Source organism: Nyctibius grandis, chromosome 14, assembly GCF_013368605.1.
Source record: "Nyctibius grandis isolate bNycGra1 chromosome 14, bNycGra1.pri, whole genome shotgun sequence".
Lineage (NCBI taxonomy): Eukaryota > Metazoa > Chordata > Aves > Nyctibiiformes > Nyctibiidae > Nyctibius > Nyctibius grandis.
This window is the reverse complement of record NC_090671.1, coordinates 7,057,337-7,073,098: the sequence shown is the minus strand read 5'-3', so window position 1 is coordinate 7,073,098 and position 15,762 is coordinate 7,057,337. Positions and strand designations below refer to the sequence as shown.

The window sequence follows — 15,762 nt, the reverse complement described above, 5'->3', positions numbered from 1 at the left end:
GTTGCTAATGTATGTAGGATCTTCTCTGTTCACACCTGTATGATAAAAAAGGTCTTCAGATATTGCAGTTTCTTCCATTTAATGACCCTCATTAGCTGAGTACCTTCTATCCAGATCAACAAGTGTTGCCCTCAGCAGCTCTGCTTTTGCTAGAACTGAAAACACGGTGATTTGCCCTTTTTTGTGCAGCTGGAGCGAGGCCTCACATTTTACCAGCGTGTTTCTGCATCCATCAGTTGGGCCATACCCTTATGCTACATCTAGAAATCCCTTTCTGAACTTTCTCCTGCATTTCAGACCCTAGTGATCACGGCTTTCCTTCAGCTCTGGTGGCATTAACAGAAACAGTCCTCAGCTTTTACTCGCACGTGTGTGCTGGAGGTCAGAATCCCTCTGGCTGATCACTAATCGGTAAATACTCTGTAGGTGCTTGCCTCTCCTGTCTCTGCAGGTGCTGTGAGCAGTCTCTGTTGCGGTCTCCCTGCTGGTTTTGATTTTCAGATGGTAATTAGGAAAAAAAAAGAAGCAAATAGGCCCAACCTATTTCAAAAATCTCACCCAAACCCCCAGATTTAGCAAACTGATCAAGTATTAATAACCTTCTAATTGCTTTCTGCTGAGATCATCCAGACATTTTTCTTTTTCCTCATACATTGCCTTCCATCAGTTTGCTTGTTGCAGACATGCTTAATATTTATGCTGACCCTCCTGGGAAAATTCACAGCTTGATTAGAGCAGAAGCTGGGTTCCTTATTGAATAACGTGTTCAGATTTAATGGCATTTTGCTTGCCACGTTTGAATACAAAATGCTCTCCTCTCCTAAAAGCACAACAGCTGCTGTGAACTTTTTTGTAAGATATAAGCTAAACTTTTATTCCTTGGAACAACACTGAAAATAGAGCACTGGGCATGTTACAAGGTACAGGCTCATGCTATCAATAGAGCTTTGATTACAACAATAACAATTATATTGTGGTACTTCATAGATATGGAGCAAGTTGGACAAAGTTCTGTGTTTGGGGGATTGAAGGCAGTAGATTACAAAACTGCATTTTCATTGCTTGCTTTATAATTCTCTTAAGTGTTATTTTTTCTGTTTGGCACTGAAGAATCAAAGCGTAGTTAAAACACCATTAAATACACAGTGAAATTACACTTTATGTTAAAAATTAATGTAAATATCCTTCATAGAGATAACAGAAATTAACTATTTCAAAACAGTTGCAGGGACTTCATGCCAAATTTAAACTTTTTTCCCCTCCATCAGGTAAATACCACTGTCCAGTGCTCTTTACTGTATTCACCAATAACTCCCATATTGTTGCCATCAAGACAACTGGAAATGTGTTTGCCTATGAGGTAGGTTCTCTCTTGCATTTCATTATTGATATTTTATACTTGAAGCATTTCATTCAAGATCACAAAATGCTTTAGAAAAATAGGTAAGTTTTATTCTTGTTTTACATCCAGGGAAATTGAAGTACAAGGAGATGAACTGACTTCACAAATTGTTGTCCAGCTTTTGCCTTCAAAATACGAACAACCCTAGAATATGATTTAAAAGATATTTTTAAAACCTTTTCGTACGTTAATCTGCATGCATTGAGTCTTGTAGACCAAAATGAGTAGCTTTTATATGCTACTCAGTTGAATTAATAGACAAATTTTCTGTTGTCTTCTTTCTGATACAGATTAATCACCAAAACACAAATTGCCTCATTTCTATTGATATCAGTGAATAAAAAAGAGTATTTTAACTGGAGCTGGGGAAAGAACAGAGAGAATGCCTTGATGGACACTTGAACTGCATTTTTATTTGTGTTTTGTGAACATTTTTTTTTTTTTTTTAAAAATGAAAACACACAAAACTGTCGAGTTTTGTAGGGATGAGAGACAAAAGCTTCTCAGCTGTTAAAGCACACAATGAAAATATTGCAGCTGCCAGTTGAGAATGAGGGGTGAAATTGTTCTCTTTGTAATTTGTACTTTAAGGCTTTATTAGTATCACATATTTACTTGTAATATTTACATATTAGAATCCAGTTTTTAATATCTGTCTTTTGCCTGGCTGTTAGGCAGTTGAGCAGCTGAACATAAAACCAAAGAGCTACAAGGATCTTTTGACGGATGAGCCCTTCACTCGTCAAGACATTGTGACACTGCAGGTAAACTTTTCTCTGTTACATGGCTTATAATACAGCTTTTTTTTCAGAGGATGAGATGTTGCTATGTACACTGTTATAGCAGGAATCTAGAGTAATTGAACACAGAAACATTGTCTCTATGTGTGTCTTGGAGATGGGTAGAATGGGAACTGCTGTATTTTCTTTGTTATCTAGATGAGCCACAAAGATGCCATGTAACTTAGAGCTTGACAAATATCTAGTGATTATTGTGTACCTTGTAGATAGGCAGATGGTTCAACTTTGTAAATGGAAAGAGGAAAAAAAAAAGCTACACAGAAAAAGTCAAGGATGCCATGTAAAAAGGTGAATTTTGACAAACCACTCTTCTCGTGGTGCCCAGCAACAGGACAAGGAGCAACAGGCACAAACTGAAACACGGGAAGTTCCATCTGAAAGGAAAAACTTCTTTACTTTGAGGGTGACAGAGCAATGGAACAGGCTGCCCAAGGAGATTGTGGAGTCTCCTTCTCTGGAGATATTCAAAACCCTCCTGTATGTGACCCTGTACAGCCTGCTCTAGGTGAACCTGCTTTGGCAGGGGGTTGGACTAGATGATCTCCAGAGACCCCTTCCAACCCCAACCATTCTGTGATTCTGTATTTGCAGTTGCTCGCTATTTCACTGTATGCAACTAAATATAAGATCTTGTGCATAATTGTAAGTTTTAGATATGAAACTACACATAAGATTTTGGTATTTTTTTTCTGTTAAATCATCTTACCTGAAAAATTGCTGTGACACCTCTGATTTATTGTGAGACTTAACAGAAGTGCATTGGGAGAAGACTGGGTAGAGGAAAGGGAAAGGTATGTCCAGAATCATCTTCAGCTCCAGAAAGCCAACAGTGTGTGGTCCATGTCATCAAAAGAAACATTTTTTAGAATGTAAAGTATATAAACTTTTAGGAAGTCATCCTGTTACATTAAGACTGAAGTTGATTGTCCATCTTACTCTTTGAAGATGCCTAAAAGAGTCAAAGCTTAAGAAAAGCATTTTTTATAGAATGTTTCTCTAAATGTAGAGTAAAATAAGCAGCCAACCAGAGGAATTTCTTTAAGTGTTTGCCTATAATGGTTTTCTTCTGAATAGATACCAGTGTTGGTCTTTTACTGATTTTAACAGAATTAAAACCCAAATTAAAACCACATTGTAAATTTCAGAGTGTAAAAGATACTTATTTACAGATGAAGTTTAGTATCAAAAGATCTAGAACTTTTGTTTAAAGCAGACATTTTTAAGCTTGCTTGATTTCAAAATAGGGGAAAAATTATTCAAGGATCATTATTATTGGAGTCATGAGTTAGTATGCATTTCATGAACAGTTAATTGGCACTAGCCAAGACTAGTACAGCCTAATTGGAATAGAAAAATATGTTTAATATATAGAATCATAGAATCGTTTTGGATGGAAAGGACCTTTAATGTCTAAATTTAAATGAAATGTATCCATTCTTCCCTACTCCTTCTATTCCTCTCTTTCTTTGGGCTTATGGCTGTTCAAGCTAATGCAACAAAGTAAAATGTTTTTAATCCAATGGAAGCAAAAAAAGTAGATTTTTCAGATTGAAAGCTCCCAACAGAATGTTATTTGAATGTAACTGCATAGTTGCTAATGGATTTGGAATAGTAAAAAGTGACAACATGAGTGACTAAAAATGTTCCTGTGCATCAGGATGGAAAACCAAATTACTTTTAACAAATAATTGAAATGTGCAGTCATTTGAAAGTATTTTGGTATGTTTCGTAGGTTTGGAATTGAATGTATGTATAAAGAGTGTGTTCCTGTTACATGCGTAGCTTTAATTTTTCATAAAAGCAAATGGATGCTATAGTCCCCTAAATCTCAAAATGCAATAGCTAGCAATTTAGATGTTCCCTATGTGGATTTTTATCAGTATTTTTCATCTTCATTCTGTTCTTGACCTGTTGGTTTTCTATCTTGCTTGAAGGAATATGTCCGTTAACAGAAACTAAGTAGATTATGGTACTTGTTGAGTCACTGGTACAGTCATCCTGCCAGCTGCCTGGAGGTCACAGCCATACATTGCCTGTACCTCTCACGGCCATTTAGGATGACATTTGTAATGCGTGAGTAGATTTCCTCTTAAGTAAACAACTCATTATGGGTTGGTGTTAACTGAACTTCTGTAGTGTACAATCTTGTGGTATACTCTTCTCGTATAAGTTCAGAAATAGCACAGCTACCCCCATCTTGGGATTGGACTGGAAGAGATTTTGACCATCTGAATATGCTGTTAACCAGCTAAAGATTGACCCTTCACCCAATTAGTTTTAAAATATTTTTTTCAAAAGAGAATTTTCCACAAACAGGCTAAAATGGCTTTGGGGTGTTGAATGAGAAGAGTGAGCCATTTAATGCACTGCACAACACCCGCTGCAAACTTGCAAGTACACCTTGATTTCTCCTATTCAAATGCTGCCCTACCCTGACTTGCTTTGTTGAGCCCAGAATGCAACCTAAAGTGGTATGACTAGCCTGGGTATTACAATTGCTTGTGTATATGTGGTATAGGAATCTGTTGTTATTTTCTCGTAGCATTTTCTTCATGTAGGTTGTTAAAAGACAGACCAATGTCTCCTCTATAAGCTGTCTTATTGACAAGACTGCAGGCAGCACAGTGGCTTCACACTGCCAAGCTCTACCACCTGTGGCTTTGCTTCTCAGCCAGGGTTTGTGACTGCAATCTGTTGTGTTTCAGTTTGTGGCTCTAGAGCTCTATCCCAAATCCCGCTTCTCTTAAAAACCTTTCAATTCTGTGTTGAAATTTGTCACTTTGTTGTTTTCCCATTCCCTTGTATAGATTGAGTACTGTGGTATCTGAGAGAGCTGGGATTGAGAGTGAGTTGGTAACACTGACCCTGCTGTTTGGCAAAAAGGTAGATATAAAGGAAGTTGTTATAAAAAACATTCTTTGCTTTGCAAATAACAGCTGAATAGGACTGTCTGTAATAGCTGTGTTTATCAATAGAAAATAGCATTTCCAGAGGCTGACTCTGAATGTCCTAGGAAGCAGATGGGGTACCTGTGTTTGGTAGTGAAATACAACATGATAAATGGAAAATTTGAGTAATGTATGTTTACAGGTTATTTGTATGATCACATTTTTCCGTATTGGTACATAAAGGGCAGTCCTACAGCTGCTAGGGATGTACTTTTACCAGAATAGCAGTTGACCTCGAACTTGACCTCTCTCTCCTAATGTATATAATTAAAAACAACAAAATTTGCTCTTTCCAGAAGAGAGAGAATTGCATAAAATCCTTTGTTCTGTTCTCGGTGCTAAACATTATTCAAACACTAATCATAATCCATCCCTATTATCTTTTCTGGTGAGTACCATCTCAGCTGGTAGCTTTGTTTTTAGTGATAGTTATTTCTGTCCTATTGCTATTAAGTTCACTTGTCAAAAAGGACAAATTATTTTGGATTTGAAACTAAAAAAAGCGAAGTCACAACTTGAGTTGTTAATAACGCTAGCTTAGATCTATGATGTGCTCCTCTTTGTAAAGGAACCCACTGTGCTTCCTGCACTTACGTATACAGAAATTGCTTTTTTTTTCCCCTGTTGAAATGCAAATGTACTGGGGTAGAGCATGGCAGTTTTTCATCAACATATGGCGATACTATCCAGCCCCTCAGGGCAGGAGGTAAAGAATAATACCATATCCTGGTGTGCAGGATATATTACCAAAACTGGAATGTGGTTATTCAGGCAAAAGGTGTCATGGATTATGGTTTAGTATCTCCCTGATAATGACAGAAATACACATGATATTATTGCACATAAAACCGTTCCTAGACACCAGCAGTCTTAGTATGACTGGATTTTTTAGACTGTAGCTCTTTACCCCCAAGTTGAAATTTCCTTTTGTTAGCTGCATGATCTTGCCACAAACTCAAGTCAAGCTTTCCATCTTCCACAGCGCAGGTGTTACTTTTTAACAAGTTTCTCTCTCCTTACAGTTTGTCATTATTTCAGATAATTTTTCTCTCAACTGTTCTGGTTTGTATCTCTTCTAAATGGAATATTGCTGTTGTATTTTGTCTATTCTCATAACTCTAAACCCACTTGTATTCTTTTACCTTTAATGATGATCAGCTCAGCCTAACTTAGCATCCCTTGCAAATGTCATGAATGTGCTTCTTCCAGCTGACAGACAGCTCAAGTACTTCAAGATTTATTAGTTATACTTAATGGGTAAGGTACGATGTAAAGCACTTTAGGGTATCTGTAATAGGAAGGCTGGTATTGTTGAAGCTTGTTTGCAGTGTTCTTACCTCCCTTTTCTGCTTCCCATTCTGGTACATTGCTGTTCATCATTTCACTTTGCAATTGTTTTAAAGGTAGGATTCAGTATAGCTTTGGAAGAGTTTTAACATAATAAGATTGCATTTGACTGACAACTAGGTGGTCCTTTCAGTCTGGTGTTTTACAGGTTTTCAGCTAGTTTTCAATCTAAATGACTAACCTTGTTTAACCTAATTTGAAGTAATCATCCAAGTAAGTTTTTTGGGAGTGTAATTCAGTGTTAGATCTCAAGGTCTGCTGTCCAGCATTTAATCTTTGTGACAAAATCTGGTCAAAACAGTCTGGTAGAAATTATTATTAATTAGTGTTACTGTGAATTCCGTGTTTCAGTCTTATATTTTGCAGACTATTCTTTGTGTAATGATGTGGAACTTAATAGCAAGCACATAAATAAGTGTAATCTGGAGTCCCTCGTGTAACAGTGGGCAGGCTAAAGCAAGTGTCTGCTCCAGCTCAAAATGCACAGAGAGGAACGGGATCAGGCAGTGCCTTGCTTACATGGTGGTGGGCTCTGACAGCCCTGTGGACTCCTTCCCATCACAGTAAGTGTGAGAGGGTCCTGAGGAGAGCTAAGTAAGAATGCTGTGATACCCTGCTTTCACGTCCCATTTGGTAGGAAGTGTTCAGAGAAAATGAGAACAATTTCCCCTTTAGCCCCGTCAATTCTTCATCCTCTACCGTGTCTCTGTTCGCAAACCAGAAACTACGGCTCTCAAATTTATGAAGGTACAGAAGAAATTATTCCTGCTCTTGGAAACTCCTCAAAGCTATTGCTGGGCTGTGTGCTGGCAGGGGAGGGGAGTTAGTGAGAAGTGTGGCTCTGCTCAATGGCAGTGCTTGCAGGTAAAGCAGAGGCAGAGGTGGTCTGTTCCTCTTAGCTGGAAGAATTGCAATAAACCCCCCCCAAGCCTGTTGTGCCAGTGGAAATAGGCACAGTCCTCTGACGACAGCCTGCTGAGAGCATTCCCTGATAGATGCACGCTAACAAATGCATCTGCTTTGCACCACAGAAATGGAGGGGGGTTCCTGGGAGAACAAATAGACAAAAAAAAAAAAAAGTAGGTAGAATGCAAACAGGTTTGCTGCCGTTAAAGGAAAAAAAAGGCTCATACTGTAATGTGCTTCCTTATGTCAATTTTATTGTTTCTGTACAACCTAACCAGCCGTGGACAAGACATGGTTCCCGACAAGCTGGTAAACACCATTGGCATTTGTGGCAGGAAGCATAACTAATGAGCTAAGTTGGAGGTAGCTGAGCTGCACACTGTTAATTGATATTTCACTCCTCAGCTATTTCTCGTCCGCTCGTTGTGTGACAGAAGGTCAGAGCAGATTTCCTCTCGGTGGTGGGTGAGGGCTCTTTGAGGGCGAATCCTGCACCAACACATGTGGAGAGTGGCTGGTAAAGAAGTGGCGTGTTGGGATGTGGTTGGCGTATGAAGGTAACAGTCCTGAAGATAATTAGGGATGCAGCATGGCCAACCAAAGAGAGGAACCAGGCCTCAAAGAAATCACACGGTCTAAAACTGCACTGGTTTTAACCCGCTCTTGTGGGCGGTTGTGTGTATGGTGCTTAAGATTAACGGAGTTTAAGCTGTTTCCCCAAGTAGGTGAAACAGGAAAACAATAGGGGAAAAAAAAGTGGAATAAAACTTGAGATTAATTGTTTTCAGAGCTCAGCTTTCAGGAAAACATCAAATAAGAGATTTTTAATAGTCGTGATAGGTAGCAACCCTTTGAAGTCTGTATCTGTGTTAGTAATTTGCTAAACTTTAGTTTATAGTTTGTAACCTTAATAAGAAAGACCCTGAGACTGCTACCCATGGTAATTTGAATACATATTTTTAAACATGCTAAGACAAACAAAAGTAGGACAGTTTACTCTTCATGGTTCATCTTCCTTTCTGGTTTCTGTGTGCTTACACAGAACTTATTTCTTTAGGCCTTTGGGCTTTAGGCCTTAATCTTAACAGGAATGGGAGTCCAGCCTTTCTCTGACCAGGAGTGGCCGTTAATTCATTAGAGCTCAAGGCTTTGATGATGTGGGTATGTCCGTCTGCCTGTCCCTGCTGTGTCTTGGTTGTACTGCTGTGATTCTGTGCCCAGGAACTGTTGTGGATGCAATGAGAGGAAGTTTAAGTTAATATTCACTGCGGTACTGTCACACTTAGTATGCGTGTTTGTCTAATTCTAATCAAACTAATTCTAATCAAACTTCTCCTAGTGTATCATGATGCTGTATTTGAGAGGGAGGAGTCAACCTGTCGACCACTTGTCCTAGGTGTCCTGTGTAAGGCGACACTCAAATTTCAACTTGAGGAACCATTTTTGAGGGTTTTTTCCACTGACAGAGGGAAACTGGTTTTGGAGTAGGTGCATGGGTTGTCTGCCTTCTCGATGCATGGTGAGACTTGAGACTCCTGCTTTGCAGAACCAGGAACACAAGGGAAAACACTGTAAATCAAACCTTTGTCAAGGCTTCCATTTGAATAAATGGCCCATCTGAATGTGATGAAGGACCTTGTGCAGAGGACCTTGGTCTCAGTTCTGGGGTTTGGGGTTGTCTTGGGTCTCTCAGAAAGCAGATGGATGGCTGTGGTCTGCAAGGAGAGGGAGCTGCCCTGTGGCCTCTGCTGTCCTTCACACCATAATGGGTGCGGTGCCTATGGGCAAGTTAGCAGCAATTTAGAGAGCCCTGAGAAATCCCTTGCAGGGAAGGAGACTGTAAGCATTTTTGCTGGAATTGCTCAATGCCTGCAATTAGGCTGGTTAAGCCAGGTAAATTTTTGAATGAACTGTGGCTGTGAAACAGTTTGAACTAATCTGATTTGTGATACCCTGACCCCAAAACAGTTCGTTTCATAAGGCACTGGCAGTTGTGATGCCCTTTTATTTATTTTTAAACAATTAATAAATCAGTAAATCAAGAAGCTTTATTTAGAGGAATATAGTGAAGGTGTTTTCTGGTTCATCTTTACTGCTGTCTCCTGCCCTCCCTCCCGTCCATGAAAAGTCGGTTTCAGGAGTCAGTCTTGCCCTTCAGCTTTGCCACGAACCACAGACATGTGGATTGCTATAAATCCATTTGTCTCTGTTAATACACAGATTATTTGTTTTCCTTTCCTGGAAAAGGGTAAGCAGTCTTACTTCCTTCACCTTTCGAGGTGGTACATTTATGTACAAAGTGAGGATTTCTGTCTGGGAAAGCTGGAGCTCGTGATTACTGAAAAGTGTTTGGGAGGAGGCAACCTGTGTCTTCTGGAAACATACTGAGCCCTTTCTCCAGACTTTCTCCATGCATCTTGTTGACTGTCACACAGCAAGGCTGAAATTATCTCTACTCATACATACGTAAATATGTGTGTGAGGTAATAAATAATAAATACATCTGAGTGCCGGTGTCAGAGTATACAAAAATGGTGAAAAAACAGGTCCAAATGTCCTATTCCTTGGTAGTTTTATTTAAAGATGATCTGTTTCTAATGCAAGATCTTAAAGATAAAATTTTTTTTTTTTTTTTTTTTGGCAGTCCATGTCTTCATGAAGATCTATCGGAGGGGTATAGTGGGGCAGGAAACAATAGAAAATTATTACATTGGGTGGTGGTTGGGAAATGGGACAGCAGAAAGCCAGGAGGTCATCATTAGGGTGCAGAATTACACAGCTTGATTTCATAAATGTATGTTGGTTTTACTACTAGCAGTAAAACTAAAAATGCAATCCCTGGTGGAAGCGTACCATTTCAGGGATGAATGAAAGGCATAATTAGATCATTTAATAAGTGATGGAGCTACCAGCTCTGCTTGTATTAATCATTACTTTTAGCAGAGATGGAATTGTCAGAACTTCTTACCAACAGTGGTGGCCTGAGAAGCTTTGTTAAATTTATTTGGGATAATACTATTCATGTCACTGTCATAGTTTTTTGCATAATATGTTGCATTATTTTATCCTTGAAACTATTGCATATTGTTAAGATATTTTAGTGGTTTAGATTTTGAATTGTTTTCTCTAAGAGAGAATATCCAGAAACGACTGGGTGTCCTGGGCTGATGTTTTGACCTTTCTGTGCTGCAGAGGAGCTTGAAGAGAAAACCTTGAAGTCATTGTAAGAAGAGGATTAAGGACTGTTTAATAATAGTATAATGTAACCTAGATCACCAGTAGGCATTCCTTGTCTCACTCTCTCTAACAAAAGGTCAAAGTTAAGCAGAAAGTTGCCTAGAGATAGTATAAAGACTCACAGTTAATGAACTGTGTATGTTTGCTGTTTTCCTTGAGAGGTCATTCAATAGTGTTTTCATAATACCACTTTTTGTTGCCTTTTTTTATTTTTAAACATAATTCTGTAAGCACAGATTTCACTATTAAAAAAAAACCAACAAATCAAAACAGTTCTGACTGCAAAGACTTGCTCTGAGGTTTATTTGTATTTTGAAATGCATTACAAAAGTTCACAGAAAGTGTGCAAATCAGGCACACTGTTATAAATAGGAGATAGCTAATGTGAATTTACATAGATCTTAGACCAAACCACAGAACAAAGGAAAGAATCAGGGGATTGTAGCTCATCATTCTTTCTTCTCACTAGGATAGGGTAGACTCAGCTTATTTCTATTAGTAACTTTTGTAGGCAAAATATGAGTAATGTTATGTGTGGGACTAAATTCCAGATCCCTAAGGAGCCTGTTGTGAAGAAGCTCATTACTGATGTCAGTTGGGGTTGATTGCTTTATCTTTTTTTCATCTTTCTGTGGTTTGGGGAGTATGGAAGTTACTCTGTCTCTCCCTATTCGTTTATTTATGGTGGTGTCTGCCCTTCAAACTAGTCTGTTGCACGGAATCGGTGCCTACCAAGCTCTCTGATATTTGTTTTTTTTAATTATTATTTTCAGGATCCAACAAACCTGGATAAGTTCAATGTCTCGAACTTCTTTCATGTTAAGAACAACATAAAAGTAATTGATCCAGGTAAGGATGAATTGAAGGTAGATTGAGAAAACACCAACCCAAATACGCAAATTCTAAAGACGATGTTATGGAATTGACGCTGTTTTCTGGATGAACATCACTCAGTGGCTAGTGGTAACTTTGAAAGCTTCTTGGAACCATGAATAACTTGTTGAAACTGTCCCTTACACATCAAATGGTGTTAACAAATTTTGAAGCAAAGACATGATTCTTTGAGAAATCATTAACTGTCTCTGTTGAGTGCTGTGCAAACACGGAAAGCTTTCCATATTGTTTAAGAGTAGGTAGATGAGAGAGAAGTGAGAAGAGGAGGAAAAATAATTTGCCAAAAGGTTCATCAGCCTTGTACCAGAACCAAGACAAGGAAACCTATGTCTTCTGATACTTGTCTGCTAGGCTGTCTTTCATGTGTATCAACAATGTATTGCCCATCTGTCTGGATAACAGTGGACATCTTCCAAGTTAAAGATTGATGTAGATTTTTCTAAAATAGTCACAAAATTATTTTAATAATAAAAAATAAAATGCCTTTTTTTTTCTTTCTAGACATCACAACTAAGATATTTGCTTCTCAGTTCTTTTGTGATTCTTGACAGCTATATGCTTAGTAATATCTGCTAATATTAAATTGCTGAAGGAAAAAATTTCTCTCCTTTGCCCTTGTGGTTTCCTTTAGAACTGTTTCTAATGAAGTCTAACTGCTGATTCTAAGCATGGTGTGTTTTTCTGGGTCTTATTATGCTTATCTCTTTTTTAAAGCTACTAGTTCTGCAAGCAAGCATCTCTTTCTATTCACCCACTAAAAATATGTGGGTATTATCTCAGAGATGGAATATTTAATATCCAGCAGATAGCAGGCATACCAAGACAGAGAACAAGTGAAACTTGTAAAAATAAAAAAATGAAATTAAAAAAAGAAAATTCTCCAGTCCAGTCCACCAGCCTCCTCCCCCTGGTATCCCATTAAAGATTTGATCTTGGGATTTTTGCATCACAGGCCTGGACAGTCAGTGAGGAGGCAAAAGACAGAAGTTTATATTGTACCCAACTGTATCTTGTCTTTATTTTCTATAAAAATTTTACAAGACTTGTGTGAACTTAGATAATTTCTAATGGTTTCAAAGTAATTTTTTCAGTAGTTGATTTGAAGTTTTTTCTTTTGTTAGACTTCATCATATTGGCATTTATTGTTCTATTTTTCAAGTTACACTGTCGTTAGTGTTGTGCATTGCTATTTGTTACTATTTCTGCAGGAATAAATATAGTTACTAGACCTTTTTATTTAAAAAAAAAAAAGTGGAAGTATCTGGAAGATTTTTGTGTAACTAGATATGTAATATACTGAAGGGGAACAAATAGAATTTTTCTTTTAACTGTGTATGATTTAACTTTGTCTTGTCTAGATGAAGAAAAAGCAAAATTAGATCCATCTTACTATTTGAAAAATACAAATACAGAGACCCGAGAGACTTTACTGGAGCTTTATAAGGAATTCAAAGGCGATGATATTCTAGCAGCTACTATGAAGGCTCCTGAGAAGAAGAAAGTGGATAAGCTGAATGCAGTAAGTTGACTTAATTTGTAGTTTGGCACTGATTGACTTCTTCAAGAATGGTAATAGATGTTTTTCAGCTTTGGGGCCATATTGCAGTATAAACAGACACTACCCCATATGTTTTCTGTTACATGGAAATTTGTCATAGATGAGACTATAAGAATCATATTGGGATTCTTTAGAAGTACATTCTGTGTGTCAGTGAGTTTCTCTTTGTAAATGAACCTAAACATTTTAGAAATGGAGCACAATAAGAAGGAAGAATCTTTATGATGTGGTTATGATGTATATGTTGGCAGAACCTTTTTTCCCAGGTTGTAATCTCTTGCTTCGAATTTATCATTGCTTCCTGCAGTTATTGGCAGAGAGAACACACCTTAAGGGCAGTGCAAGTGAATAATTTCTGGTGTGGGCAAATATATAAATCATCCACAGCTGCTTCTCCATTTTTTTTCCACTGGAATGCAGGGGTTTTAGTGGAATATTTTAAAGGATGTTCTTCCAGGTGCATGTTACTGTGTGTTCATGGTTGTCAAGAGAAGCAATTCATCTGCATCTAGATTTCCTACATCAAAGACTGTTTGAAATGGGCAAGACCGAGTATTCTTCTTTCCTTTAATACTTCTGGGATGTATGTGTCTTTGTGCTTTGATTACACTTACACGAAAACAAATAGCAATGCAGCATATGGCTTTTAAAGAGGAGGCTTAGTGACAGATTAGGGAGCGTACGTCACCAAGGAGAAGGATCACATTTACCCCTTTTTCAGGACATCATAGTGTTATAAGAAAACAAAAGATGTAGGGAGGAAAAAAAAGGGGTGAGAGACAACGATGACCTTTACACATGTTGGAGAGTCAGATTGTCAGCTAATGATGTGGATGGACATGACTGTAAACTTGCATAGGATGCAGTGTAACCTTATGGATAGAGTGTTGGCCTGACCTTATTCTTTACAGGCATTGCCCCAGAGCCGCTGGATTTATTAGATCTTTGTAGTTTACTACAAAATCCATGTGTGACGTTCACATTTCCTTTCTGCAGGAGAATTACAAAGCTCAAAATAGACGTTGGGAACCATGGGACAGTACCTCTGCACGCACAAGGGCCGTGTGTGGGAGGGGAGGTGGTTTGCTTTCCTCCGCAGTATCTCTGTGGTTCACTGGATTTTCCTTCCACTTACTCAGCAACGTTGGAGAGTTTTACAGATGTCTTGCCAGCAGTACTCCTTTCATATCTCCACCTGTGCACATACAAATAAATTCTGATAATAGAATCTTTGCATAATGATGTATTAAACTGTAGTTGAAGCAGTAAGACCCTTCAGCTCAGCGCATGGGCAGCCTTAACTGGAACTTCATCAAAGCAAATGTTATGGGTAACAGATGGAGAATTATCGCTGCATCATGCATTTGTTTCTTTCTATAGGAGCTAGAGCGGAAAGTCTGTCTTCAGAAGGATGACATTTGTGTGTTGCTCATGCTTATATAGTATCTTTCGTAGATGAATTCTAAGATCTAATGTCTTTTTCTCTTGCTTTTTCCTCTGTGAACAGGCTCACTATTCCACTGGAGCAGTAAGTGCTTCCTTTACCTCCACTGCAATGGTGCCTGAAACTACCCACGAAGCAGGTACCAGAACTACCTAGCTACAAGCTGTTCATTTGCTTTCCAGTTTTAAAGTGTGCTCCCTAGCACGCATACATTTATGAGAACTGAAGGAATGCATTGATAATTGGTCAGTACTGATGCCATGGAAATGTATTCCCTGAGCAGATATATCCTTACTTTCCAGTGAGCTCATTCTGAAAATAGTGGAGCAATTATGAATTAGCTTTGGCTTTGAATGGCAGTTGCTTATGTTGAACTGAAATTAATGAGGTATTTTCTATGCCTGGGGACCACAAAATGGGATATCCACTTATGTAAGTTAAGAATGAAGTATAATCTCTCCTAAAGTAGCATACAAAATCTTTACTACATTTTTGGCCTAACCCGGTATTGGTTAGAATGACAGCAAATTTTGTGGAGATAACTTGATTTACTGCTTTTCAAAGTTACACAAAAATGCAATTTAGTTGCACACAAAAGTACAATTAAAGTTTTTCTTTCATTCTCCAGCCTAAACACAAGTGTATAGAATTTATTTAATTTGCATATTGATTAGATAGCTGAGCGATCAGTATTCCCAGTTGAAGAGAAAGGTCTGGCTTTTGGCACTAGAATTTAGAAGTATGTCACACACTTAGACAAAGATTAAATATGGTGCTAAAACGACGTTTACCAAGTTCAGTTGCTTTACTTTGTGGATTACAATGATTTGCAGGTGACTCTTTGAGTGTTGAAAATACCTGAATAACTGGACATTTTGACAAAACGGAAGTGGAAACATCCTAGATTGATCGTTCGGTTTGACTTTCCAGTAATGTTTCCAGTAACAGCTTCATTTGTTTTCAGAACTGGGTAGGTCCTCATATGTCAGCAATTTGTGGTTGACTGATGACTACCTGCTTGGCTTCCAAGTTTGACAAGAAAAAATTTGGTTTCAAAGTAATGTTCGTGATTCGTAGACATTACTTGAAAATTATAGTTTGCAATATTGAATGCTTCTGTGATTTAAAAATATAGATGACGTTGTTGGCTCTTGAGGAGTTGGTGGTTTTCTGTAATGGAAAGTGTTTTGCACAGAGATTAATGTGAGGTTATCATAGATAAATTG

The 15,762-nt window shown here is 38.1% G+C and overlaps 1 protein-coding gene across 1 annotated transcript in view; it reads left to right on the top strand.

The window, feature by feature from the left end:
• The window catches only part of PPIL2 (peptidylprolyl isomerase like 2), a 73,064-nt gene that overhangs the window by 16,985 nt on the left and 40,317 nt on the right, over nt 1-15,762 (top strand). Inside the window, exons 7-11 of the mRNA XM_068412530.1 lie at nt 1,269-1,360; nt 2,077-2,166; nt 11,414-11,489; nt 12,893-13,053; nt 14,600-14,675. Of these exons, the coding sequence (XP_068268631.1) occupies nt 1,269-1,360; nt 2,077-2,166; nt 11,414-11,489; nt 12,893-13,053; nt 14,600-14,675 (495 nt within the window). The remainder of the gene's footprint in view (nt 1-1,268; nt 1,361-2,076; nt 2,167-11,413; nt 11,490-12,892; nt 13,054-14,599; nt 14,676-15,762) is intronic.